Genomic DNA, 13,124 nt, shown 5'->3' on the forward strand with positions numbered 1-13,124 from the left:
ATCACTCTTACCTCCTGAGCCATGTCGCCCCATTCATTACTTCCCATCACACAACTGCTTCATTTATATAAAACTTAGATTTCGGCCAAATTAATTTTCCTTCAAATCAATTATTGCCAGTAGTTACGTAGGCCTAGTTACACCGTCGGCATATTGTTTTCAAGCGTCAAATGACGTCAGTGCCGCTGCTTCTCCCTGATTTGACACTTCTGGACAAGAAACCTGCACTATTTCCGGTTGGAAACCGAGTTGTTAATGTAGCGTCTGCCTTTTCAATACACACTAAAGGGAAGCTTGACCACCAATGACTGAGAACACAGCTGTGGCAGAAATGTCCGGATTCACGGAAAAACTCAGTTCTTACACTCTGACGCAGTTAAATGAGTTGCTTGAGGACGATGAACAGCTCAACAAAATCGTCCAAGATTTGGAAGAGGCAAGTATTTTTACAATAGCTGACTCTCCAGTTGAGCAGCTAGTATTGCTTCAGTGGGGATAGCTAGCTAAACTAGTTAGAGTAATATGGTACCATAATTATAACGTTGTAGCTAACAGTGTGCTAACAGTTTGCCAGGCTTGGTTTTGAACATATTAATTCTGTAGTAGGAATGCAGCGATGTGTAGTTACGGCTTCATGGCTTAAGTTCCTATGATTGCTAACATTATTTTTCTATTCTGTAGTAACGTTACAGTCCTATTCTGTGTCCTTTTCACCCTCGACGTAGAACTGCTAAATATAGCTAATAATGTCTTTCACTTTTCTCAAGGAACCAAAGCATCATGTTGCTCATTGCGCCGCTGATAATAACGTTTAAGTTGACGTTAGCTTGGCGGCCGGCTCCATTTGTTTCAAAATAGCCAGCCATGATTATATTCGTTATATAAAGAAATCATGATTGCCAGCTAGGTAGTCATCGTCATTGTGTTAATTTCAAAACTGACTACACTGTTATTTTGCTGTCCTTGCTATTATACTACGTGAAGTAATAAAGCCGGGGGGATCATGACATGATATGGTATCATGATACCATTCCTTGGAACTGTCAAGTAAATTGAGATGGTATTCGCAATGTAACATTATGTGTTAAGGTTTGCACGTCCCCCATGTACAGTTCATATCAGCAGCGTCACAAAGGATTGTTGTGATTACTTCTGGTCAGTGTTTTTGCCTCCCTGTGAAGTTGTGAAAAAATATTGTGTATTGTGTTCCTAAAGAGGAGGTGGTGGTGGATGGGTGGGTGAGGTGGATGATTAAGTTCATTACTGTCAGTCACGATGTTTGGGCCATTTCATGAATTTCTCTTCAGATTAGACTACTGTCAGTGTCGCTAAACGCAACTTCCCATTTACATACAGTCAAAGTGAGAGCCAGACTGCTCGACTAGCACAATTTGCATGCTGTCAGGCTGAGAGACAGTCACACTGTCTTGACCTTCTGCTAAACAAAACTTATTGTAAGTGTTGTATAAGTACAAAATGAATAATTGTATAATTAACCAATCAAAATGATCTTGAACGTCTTGACCGGGTGAAGGTGAGGTTGTGGCCGGGCTGTTGCACTGCAGCACTGGGGAAGGTGAGGAGGCAGCAAGTCATAGTGAATCTCCCTGTAGAGCAGTCAGTATACCTTGCCACAGATCAGAGCTGGGGCTGCTGAGGTCTGTGCTTGTGGACCGTTGATCCTCTGGCCAATAGGGTGTATGTAAGATATGATGTCATGAGTGCATGGCTAGATAGGTCCTCCACTTTTGTTATCAGATGTCTGCTTGAACCCAGTGCCCAATTATGACAGCTCATAAGTCTCTCATCAAAGAGAAGATGTGGAAAGGAATGCTTTCAGTTCATCCTGGCCCGAAGCTCTGGGGGGGACTGCCAGTTTGCGCACGCAGGGTGTGCTTGCTCAAACAAGGCTAATAAATGGCCTGGTTAGGTCCCTGGGGAAAGGCGATCCGTGGCAGGGAGTCTTTGTTGCATTTGAATGGCTTAGGCAGGCCCAGTTTGGCTATCAATAAGGTAAAGGAAACGGTTTGTAATTCCCTTAAGACAGAGGCCCATACGCACAGCTTTCAGTTTTTGATGGTTGTTTTGAAATTTCCCATAGCATGTGTTTTGGTTGGTTTGGCTGAGTCAGCAGGAGCCACAGCAAGTGCTCTCACTGAGTTACTCCCTTTTATCAGGGCTGCTGCCCTGCATCATTGCCAGGTTTGAGATGGTTGTAATGAAAACAGTGACTGGGTTGCTTAGCATAGGCTGTCGGATTGCTGGGCTAGGAGGCTAATCTTTGTTACAGGAGGTGCAGGTCATCAGTGACCAGGCTGCAGGTGCTAGTCTGGCATTCAGTACATACTGCTTTCTTCACAGACGGTGTCTGTCTGTTTGTTTTTCTGTGTCTGCCTCTACCTCTATTTGTTCATTTCTGTTAGATCAACCAGTGGCGGTGTTGATCACTTTACTGGTCGCACTTCCTCCCTATGTAATTTGCAAATGGATGCAGTTACACTCTGAAGCAGGATTGACTATGCATCTTTTAGTAATAATACAAATCTGTTTTATTTATATTGTGCCTTATTTTTAACTCGGTTGGTTAACAGAGTTTAAAAAGTAGTGTTTGTGAGGCCAAAGGAGCCGGGTCCAGTGCTCTTTCCAGTGCTCTGAGAGGGCTGCCTGCTGCGTTAAGGCTCAGGGCATACCAGCCCCTGTGGGACTGCAGAATTCATTAGGGCTCTCAATAAGAGCTGAGTGGACCATTTTATATGATGAGCGAGAGACTTAATCAGTGGGGAGGAGTCAAGCTTCTTCTTCAGACCCCTTGGATAAATAAAGCTTAATGGTTTGATTCTTGGCACTGCCATTTCGCATTCTGTGGCTACAACCACTTCGGCAGCTGGTTGGACAAAGGGGGCTGTGCTACCATAAGAGTTGCAAAGCTTTGCCTCAGACTCCGTTTAGCATTTACCTTATAAATTGAGGAAGAATTGCGCCACTTTCACGCTGTGCTTGTGAAAGTTTCAAGTCTGAGCACATTCCCAAAATCAGATGGGAGATGAGGGGACAGTGCACACAGTGACATCATTCACACATACCTCAGTATTGTCATCTCATTTTCTTTGTCACTTTCTCATTCTGAAACACACATGCTTAAGGAAGGGGGGTCTTGTTAAAATGCTTTACCTCATCTTTCTGTCTTCCTCGCTGGAGATCAAGGACAAGAAGAGGAGGTATTTTTCTGTGAAAATGAACTTGTCACTGAGGAAAAGGAAGCCCATGTCGATGACACAGGCTACCCAAAACTGTGCTTTCCTCTTTTGTATTTTGAGACTACGGAATCTTTGCACCGCGTTACAAGCTGGCGTCCACTCTCTTGGAGTGAAATTAGAGAGGCACTCGCCCACGGTGCTTTCTGATGGAGTGTCCAGTCAACGTCCACAGCTCCCCACAGCTTTGATCACAGATGGACCGGGCCTGCTGTGGTCACCAGGGTTACTGCTCTGAGATGAGCTGGTCTGTCTCCCGTCAGACTCAGCTGTTAACTCTTAAAGCGGCACTGTTCTTTACTAGAAGGCGAACTTGGCCGAAATCAAACCACAGCGAATCACAGTGGCACATACAAACGGGTGTGTATTCATTGTGGCTTCGAACAGTTCATTTAATGAGTCTCCACGCCAGTTTGGGTGCAGATGCGGTTTCTGCAATGAAATAAACATGGAAAACACGGAAGTGGCAACATTTGCCACACCAAACACAGGAAATAACAATGTGGTGAAGGAGCAGAAACTTCAACAGAAGAAAGACAATGATTTTTAACTCACTTTATTTTATTTTATTTTATTTATTTAGTTTATTGCTTTGTCCACTCAATCAGACAAAGAGAATGATATTTTAGACCAGTTGCAGGCAATCCGCTCATCAATGTCAGTGTGAGAACATTTTGGCTAGTTTGGCCAGCAGGGATGTGCACACTGCGGTGGCCGAAGTAAAAGTGGAGTTTAGTTGTCTCCACGGACACGTCATTTTACATCATTTAGTTTGTACAAAGCAGTCGATGTTTGTTTCTGCAGCAAGTGGCCTATATTGCCCACTTTATTCTCTTCCCCCCAGACTGAGCCAAAGTCACACCTGAAAATTAGACTTACATTCAGGAACTTGGTGGGGGGGGGGGGGGGGGGTGGGTCTAAGCAGAATGACCTACATTTTCAGCAGCACAGAATAATGTAAAAGACTCACATTTGTGTCCCAATGTCTCTGGAGATCCTCCTGCTCAAGGGCTTGCTCCAGTGGGGTTCTCTTTCCTGTTGGTTTCTCTTTCCTGTTGGAGATCTCTGTTGAATCAAATGAGCTCTGAGATCCTGTTTAATTGCCCAGGTAGTTTTAACTGTGGCCTGACCTAGTCTGTGGGTTCTGCAGCCTCCCTGTCCGAAGGCTCACTGCTTCCACGCCAGTCGGGCCCTTTTCCGGTCTGGATTTGAGAACACAATGGCACGTCCTCATTTCCAGTGGTGTTCTTCATTCCACCCATACTGCCACTGCATAGCTCTCTTAGTGCTGTTTAACGTTGAGGCTTTTTCACTGCAACCCAACCCTCCATCAGTACGCATGAAGTAACCCCAAAATCACTTTAATTTGATTCTCATGATGTTATACAATGTGAATTTTGCAGCCGTCGTAAACTGATTGTCACAAGTGGAACGTTTTGCTTCGGGAATCATATTAGAATTCTTCTGAAACCAGAGGAAAGTTGTCACGAGTTCGGCAAACTGTGAGAAAGTAAAGCGCGGGGCCTCGCGTATGCAGCGGGATTAGTCAGAGCTGTTCAGTGCGGAAGGTTGACGCGTGGTTGTCGACGCTCAGGAGGTGGCAACGTCATCGTGAGGCGATGAGAGAAGGCGGGTGCTGTGGGAGCTGGGAAGCGAGGCATGGTCTGTGGGCGCATTGGCTGTGTGCGTGGGGGTCCTGTGTGACAGTACAGCTCCAGCAGCTAAGGAGTAAATTTGGAAACGGCCTTAGCCTTGGTCTTAGCCAACCGGAATCGGTGCCAGAGCTAGAGGGAAGCCTGCGTTTTACAGTGCTACTTTCAGACTGTTCTGCAGTGCCCAAGGGCCCAAGTGGGTGGGTTAGTCATTTAAAGATCCGCTGCCAGCAAACCTTGTGCAGAAGTTGGTTCAGGATAAAATGGTAAGGCCTATGAAGTCAGTGGACCCGGAGATATCTTTTTCATGCTGAGCAAGGGAATTGAAACAGTACAGTAAAACATACTGCAACAATGAGCTAGCAACTTGGCCAGTCAGCATAGGCCTCCTTAATGTGCAATATCCGTGTGTGACCTCTGAACTGACAAGTCGTTTAGGGGCTTAACTCTGACCATACAAGTCATCTTTCATTTAGGGCTGGAGCTATTTTTGATATAGCAACAAACCTCCACATTCTGATATCCATACCTGTATAATGAGGAATAAGTATTGACTTATTTGAAGTATTAGCTTAGCTTTCAGTCGATGCTGTATAACCCTCATTAACTTTGTTTAGTCTAGTGTGTGCTCACTTGATCAATGTAAACTGGATATTTATAATGGCCGTGCATCCGCTGAGAGGGAGTAACCACTCTACCTGGCGGCTTTCGTTCCAGACGCAGTCTGTGCAGCAGGCCAAGGACGTGACGCTGGCCGGGAACCGCAGCCTGGCCGAGCAGAACCTCCTGCTGCAACCCCGGCTGGACCTGCAGAAGAACGAGCTCACCAGGCGCTACCGCTGCCTACAGGAGCTCTTCGAGGACTACCAGCTCCGCAAGTCCACTTTTGGTAAGCCCTCCACCCAGCTGGGGGCGCTGTGTTGAGTGTCTGCCCTCTTAAAACCTAGTTTCATTGGCTTATGTATTATGTTGTTTTGTGTAACCCTTTGTAGGCTATTTGTATTTAGGTGTGCCGTGCTCTTAAAATGAGATGACAATCTTAATGGGGCTGTTTGTATGTGTAAATAAAGGATAAATACAAAATAAAATATTGTGGCTCTGTCCAGCTTTGCACTTAATATCCATGGTGTTACTGGCGTAGATACAGTCACCATTTCTCCTTTAGACAGACTTACAATTAGTGATGATTTTAGTTTTTTGCTTCAAGAACACAGTCTGACAGATGACCAAAATTTAAATGGTGAAGCTCCATTTGTTAAGGGAAAAACTGTATGAAACTGTGGTATTTTGATTCAGTCCAGGCCACTGTCTACTGAAATGTAGTTACCGTTGTTATTGCTCATATGTAGCGCCATTTATAATAATGGGCTGATAATTAGGCTACCTTTTCCCAAAAGCCTCTTTTAAATGAATAAATAATATATTTTCAGATGATCTCCTGATGGAGCCTGCGTGTGCATATGCGTTCATGCGTGCATGTTCGTGCGTGAGTGCGTCTCAGTCTGTGTCACTGTGTCCTGTGAGCGGGTGTAGTAATCAGACCTGGGTCAAATACAAATACATATTAGAGTTAGTGTTGTAAATGGTACAAATGTCTTGCTTCATTTAAGTCATTTTTCAAGTCTCTGTGATGCTCACATCTGGAGTTATAAAACTTTAAATAGGGTACCCTCTAAATGGACAAGGATTGGCCAGATTTTACATGTGCGCAAAGGGGTAAAAGGTAATTAAAATACTTTAAATATGTATTTGACCCAGGTGGTAATGCACATATGCGCTTGGTCCTCTTAGAGGATGACACGCACACAGGCCAAACTGGTTCTGCTGGTTCTCTCAGCTGTTGTTCCTGGGAAAAGCCCTCCCCAGGACATTACTGCTTCTCACATAGTTTTGTAGTGAAGCCAGTCTCTGTGTGGAAGTCCTGATCAGTTTTGTAGTGAGACCAATCTCTGTGTGTAAGTCCTGATCAGTTTTGTAGTGAGACCAATCTCTGTGTGTAAGTCCTGAGTTGTTTTGTAGTGAGACCAATCTCTGTGTATAAGTCCTGATCAGTTTTGTAGTGAGACCAATCTCTGTGTGTAAGTCCTGAACAGTTTGTTGTGTGGCCAGTTTTTGTTTGTAAGTGCTGATTGATGTTACAGTTAGACCGATCTCTGTGTGTAAGCACAGTGAGTAGCTGTGTAGTGAGAGAGTGAAAAAAAACCAAGAAAAACTAAACTGAGACATACAGAGATAAAGAAGAGGAAAAGAGACTGAATGAGACGAAGACGGAAAGATAAGATCCTCACAGTGGGGTTCACCATTATTCATCTCCGTCCACCACACACCTACCCCCCTCCCACTCCTGCCCGAACCCCCTCGCCATGACAACAGCCGTTTCATGCGAGTCCCAGATTGCAGTGGGCGTGGGTGCGTCAGTACACGAGTGCCCCCCAGCCCGCCCCCACCCCGATCTGCAGCACGAGCACAGAGGTAGGTCCCGGGGGAGGGGGTGGCAGGGTGGCAGTTTGGCCCACTCAGCCTGTCGTGTTGACAGCCGACACGCAGCCAGTAGATGCGTCACCGTCACAATCTCCCGGCCTGCCGTTACTACCGCCCGCAGGCAGGGGGCGTGCTGTCTGGTGATTATGTACCCCTGCCCTCAATAATGAGCCTCCCCCACAGAGGACCGAGCGAGTGGAGTCCCCACTCCCTCCAGGAGCCTCTCACACAGCGGGCTGGTGTCATCAGCACTAAGACCAGCGGGGCAGTGCTCTGCTTTGTGATAGGCTGCTGGGCTGCAGACCAGAGGTCTTCAGCTGCTTCCTCTCAGAAGCCTTGTTGTTTTTGCAAACGATGCACATGGGCCAAATGTTTTCCTCTCACTGTTTATAAAACAAGTTTGCAAATAATATTCATCGTCCTTGTGTGTAAATGAAGTCCTTGGTTTCTTAAAATAAGCAGGGGGTTGAAGCCCTGAAGTGGTTGTGCTGTTTGTTCCCCTTGGCCTGTCATTAAATTTCATGTCATTGCCCTGGTGGTGTTGGCAGTGGAGGATCTTGGCAGGATCTTGGTCCTTTCACATCCAAGCTACCCCCACCCCCCAAACACACACACACACACACACACACACACACCTACTCATACTCACACACACACACACACACACACACACACACCTACTCATACTCACACGCACACACACACACACACCTACTCTTACTCAGACGCACGCACGCACACACACATGCACAAACACTCGTTCATGCAGACACAGATCAAAGCTGAAACAGAGAATGCCACAGCAGTCCAGGTGACTGATAAGGCTTGGTCAGGTATTGGATGGTTCCTGTTTGTGTTGTGGGGAAAGCACCATAAACAGCACCATGGGGACTGGAAATGTGCACATACAGCACACGCATCACCGCATACATCATGGGTGTGTCCTGCTCATTCTCTACTCAATCTTTATTCAGCTGTCATGACTGCTTCCACACTGTGGGTCAGAAATGCGTGTGTGTGCGTGTGTGTGTGTATGTGCGTGTGTGTATGCACACTCACAAGTATGTGCTACATTGTTCTCTCTCTCTCTCTTTCTCTCTCAGATCATAACTTGGGCAGTGGATCTCTTGACACACTGCTGGCCCTCCTGCAGGCAGAAGGAGCCAAGATTGAGGAGGAGACTGAGGTAAGAGTGCACCACTCTATTTCCTCTATACACGCACACACACACACACACACACACACACACACACACACACACACACACACACACACACACACATACACGCGCACGCACACACACGCACACACACACACTAATGCCATCAGGTGTTTCACTCCACTTTTGGACTATGGTACAGTATATTTAAATGTTTCCAAAAAAGTTCAGCAGTAACTCTCTCCTTAATCTCTACCTGGCCCTGCCTCTCTCTCCCTCCTTCCTTCTTTCATCCCCTCCCTGTCTCTTTGCTAGAATATGGCGGACTTGTTCCTGGATGGCGGGCAGCCGCTGGACTCCTTCATCGATGATTACCGGAGCAAGAGGAAGCTGGCGCACCTGCGGCGTGTGAAGATCGACAGGCTGAGAGAGATAGTCCTGAGGGGCCTCAGGATGCCCCGGGCCCCCGCCCCTGCGCCCGCCCCCCCGGCTCAGCCGGCCCCCACGCCCGCCCCCACAGCTCTGCCCGACACCAACGGCTCCCCGATGCCTGCGCCCAGGAGGTCCCCCACCCAGCCGGCCCCACCCACCGCCTCCGAGCCAGCCGCCCTGCCCGGCTACCCCTACCCCCCCTGCCCCTACTCCTCTGTCCCGCCCCACACGGGCTACGCCTCCCCTTTCCCCCCCCAGTTCTCTCCCACCCTCCCTCAGGGCCCACCCCCGCACCTGGGCCCCCAGCCTGGCTTTATCCTGCAGTGATTGGGCCCCACACACCAGGGCTCCACCCGCCAAGTTGGGGGGGAGGGGTTGCGTGGTTACCACCACACTGGAGGTGGGGAGGAGCATGGGTGGGGGTGGTTTGGCCTCAGTGAACGTGCCGGCCCACAAGGAGCACAATGTCCTCTTGTGCATTTGGATATGTAGGCCATCACAACAATGACATCATCGTCAAAAAACCAATCCAAAAAAACCCCTGATCACTTGAACTTGATTTTAAATGGAAAGTATCTTAAGTCTGTTATTCTAATTTTAACCCAATCAGAATGGAGATGGGGATTGATCATTTGGTGTATATATTTTCCTTCTTTCTAGGATCACTTTATGGGGGAAAAAATTATAATCATGATCTGGTCTGGGGGGTTTTGGACAGGATATGGGGCAGGGCTCCAGGGTTCCACTCCCCCCACCAGTATTGCATCACTTCCTCCCCGATTTGGGTCACGCTCTCAGCTGAGTGAGTGAAAAGAGGAAGGGGATCTTGGTTTTTTTTTTTTTTTTTTTTGCTGTTGTTGGTTGAGTGTGTGTTGTAGCATTCTTAAACACGTCTCATTTCACAACCATCTTTAAGATGGCCCACTGGACTGTTAGAATTGTGATAATGACTAAAACAAGCAGGAAAAAAGTTTAACCAGAATGGCATGTTTCAGCCTGATGTTCTTATGTTCTCGTGTCAATTGAGCCTGCATTACTGACTGGAGTGACCTGCAGTGGCACATCATATGCAAACTGTAAACTGAGAATATACTGTGCTGTTTTATACATGGACTTAAGTTAAACAACACTTTTTTTTTTGAATGACTGTCTTGCTTTGAGGGAATCAAAACATTTTTGTTGACCAGGTTTAAATGATGCAAACCTGCAACCAAAGGTGTTTTCATTTTCCAGTACTTCCATGGGTGATATTTTTATTTTTTATTCTCCAAGTAGGAATTTATTGAAAACTGGACGATGTGTACATGTTTGTGGAGGTGAGAATTGGCATAATTGTCTTTGGGCAAAATATCTTTCATTGTGATATATATTGTGGAAGTGGATCCTATGCTTAGACTCCCATCTGTGTGCACATGCGTGCCTGCAGTGCAGTCTTTTAAGAGTTTTATTTGAGGTCTTTTATCTTGACATCTGTCCTGGATAAATGAGCCTGCTGCAGGGAGTGTCTGTTTACCATCTGGTTCAGTGGCCATTTTGGCAGGGAACAAGATTCCACATATTGTCTTAAACTGGTGCCTTGTGTGTGCCAGTTCAGAGAGGGAACCTACGCAGGGTAGTTAGGTTAGCGGGTGTGGCGGGCTACCTGGACAAGGCAGGCGCCAGTGTACTGCTGGTACACAGCTATGCTGTACTAGGTATGTCAGGGTGGAGTTATCTTTATAATCCTGGTGTATCAGGGTGGAGCTACCTGTATGACCACTGTGCATGAGGGAAGAGCTACCTGTGCTTACCCAGATGTATCTGGGAGGAGTCAGCAGTGTTGTCCCAGGTGTGTCAGGGAGTTGCCTGTGGCCCAGTTGCATCTGTCCCAGGTATGAAAGGGTGGAGTCAACTTATGCTGTTGCACGTGTGTTAGAAAAAGGAGTTACCTGAGACCCAGGTGTGTCATGGTGGAGTTACCTGTGCTGGCACAGGTGTATTGGAGGAGTTACCTGGGGCCCTGGTGCATCAGAATGGAGTTACCTTTGTAACCCAGGTGTGTTGTGGTTGAGTTACCTGTGCTGATACATATGTGTCAGAGTTACCTGTGTTCCCCAGATGTGTCAGGGTGGAGTTACCTGTGTAACCGAGCGGTGTTTTGGTTGCGTTACCTGTGCTGATGCATGTGTCAGAGTCACCTGGGGCCCAGGTGTGTCAGAGTGGAGTTACCTGTGTAACCCAGGTGAGTCAGGGTGGAGTTACCTGTGTAACCCAGGTGAGTCAGGGTGGAGTTACCTGTGTAACACAGGTGTGTCAGGGTTGAGTTACCTGTGTGACCCAGGTGAGTCAGGGTGGAGTTACCTGTGTAACTCAGGGGTGTCAGGGTTGAGTTACCTGTGTAACTCAGGGGTGTCAGGGTGGAGTTACCCGTGTGTACTGCATTATGGTGGAATCCCAGGCTGGTGATAAACTCAAGTAGACCTGCTCATTTTGTGAGCCACTGTGAGCCCTGTCCAGTGCCTCTCGGCCCGTAGCACAGGAGACCAGCCTGGCTCTGTTGCGCCACTTCTACCTGTGTTCACTTACTCTTTCATTTGTGTATTTATTTATTTTTGGTGCTGTGTCTTTGTTCTTGCATTGCCTGTGTTTCTCTTTGAGTCCCGGTTCAGTGACCGAGTCTGGACTGCTTCACTCCCGTCTTTTAGCACTACTGCCCCTGGTGGCAACTGGTAAACACAGCCTTGTAAAAAAAGAATAGGTAAAAATAATAAAAAAGAATTATCCTCTTCAACTGCCCTTCCCCATAGACCACCATTGGGGAATTAACATTGTTTTAAACAACTTTTTCTGAACATATTTTTGAAAAATAATATCCAGAAGTCTATTTTAAATACAGTATATGGGGACTGCCATCTTGTCTGGATGTTCTGTTGGTTGCGGGGTAGGGGGTTTCCTGGCTCTTGTGTGTTGTTGGTTTGGGCTGCCACCACCGTGTCCCCCATTATTTTTCCCCAAAAACTGCAGCCCAGGCACAGCATCCCTGTTGACGAGTGGCACATTTTTTGGACCCACTCACCCCCAACGTTCCCATTTCATGCATGCTGCCAGCAGTTACCGGGAAATCACTCTCAATGCACACACACCCCCCACACCTCCTTCCCCCGACCCCCCGTCTGTGCTGGCCTGACAGTGCTATCCCAGAGGAGGTGCCATGACACTTGCTGTGCTGTGCCTCTTTGCTGCAGTGAACTCAGTCCCCTGCAGGTGGTGCTAGAGCGCTAGCGTTAGTTGTCTGCATCTACAGGTCTTGCTACACTCTCCAGGACCACTCTACCTCAGTACCAGCCAGGCCAAATCCAGTTTAAGTCCTTACAGCTCCAGGGTGCTGCGTTCCCCTACACTAACCCAAGCCGTACTCCTGTGAGTCCTCTATGTAGTTATGCTCTTTCGGTTTGCCTTTTAATTAGTAATACAAAAGATTTTTTTAATACATTGCCAAATTACTCCTGACAAACCAACATGTTATGCCAAACATTTGGCTGTTACCACTCCTTTTGTACAAGTCTTTTTTCCCATTTATGAAATAAAGGGTTTTCTTCCTGAATCTCGTTTTTATATCAACAGTTCCTACAATGAGTATATGACACAAAAGCCCTGTGTAAGATTCACCTCTCAGAAACTGCTGTTTTATATGTAAAATATTTTATTGTACACTCCTTATGTAAATTATGTTGATTGTTATTGTAATGATGTGCTTTGTGACTAAAATGAAGATTGTAGTGGTACTGCAGAAGTTACCTCTTTTTAAGGCTAATCAATAAAAGAAATTGATTTTTATATCTGTATACTCTTTGTGTATAATGTCCAGTCTTTTCTGTGATTATCTGTCTGCGTTATTTTGTTTGTCTTGTTCTGTTTTTGTTTTTATTTTGAAGTGACCTACGCTTTTCAGCCAAGTTTCTGAATAAGACAATATGCTGCAAGACGCAGTTTATCACAGACTGCTTTTAGGCTTGTGAAATGTACAATACTTCGTGAAATTAGAAACTTGGAAGACACTCCTTAAATGTATGTGTCGTAGGCAACCCAGTTATTGTCAATTACGAAAAGAAAAGCAAAACACGGTAGTGTTCTTGTGTTTCTTGATGAAGGAACAATGTCTCAAAA

General features: G+C 46.5%; 1 protein-coding gene across 1 annotated transcript; it reads left to right on the forward strand.

Moving 5' to 3' along the window:
- The first annotated feature begins 215 nt into the window (after nt 1-215).
- vps37bb (VPS37B subunit of ESCRT-I b) lies at nt 216-12,802 on the forward strand. The gene is made up of 4 exons (XM_035392029.1): nt 216-436; nt 5,624-5,795; nt 8,491-8,573; nt 8,862-12,802. The coding sequence occupies exons 1-4, from the start codon at nt 305-307 to the stop codon at nt 9,303-9,305; spliced, it is 831 nt and encodes a 276-aa protein (XP_035247920.1). The 5' UTR covers nt 216-304; the 3' UTR covers nt 9,306-12,802.
- Nucleotides 12,803-13,124: the final 322 nt, after the last annotated feature.

This window comes from Anguilla anguilla, chromosome 14, assembly GCF_013347855.1.
Source record: "Anguilla anguilla isolate fAngAng1 chromosome 14, fAngAng1.pri, whole genome shotgun sequence".
Classification (NCBI taxonomy): Eukaryota; Metazoa; Chordata; class Actinopteri; order Anguilliformes; family Anguillidae; genus Anguilla; species Anguilla anguilla.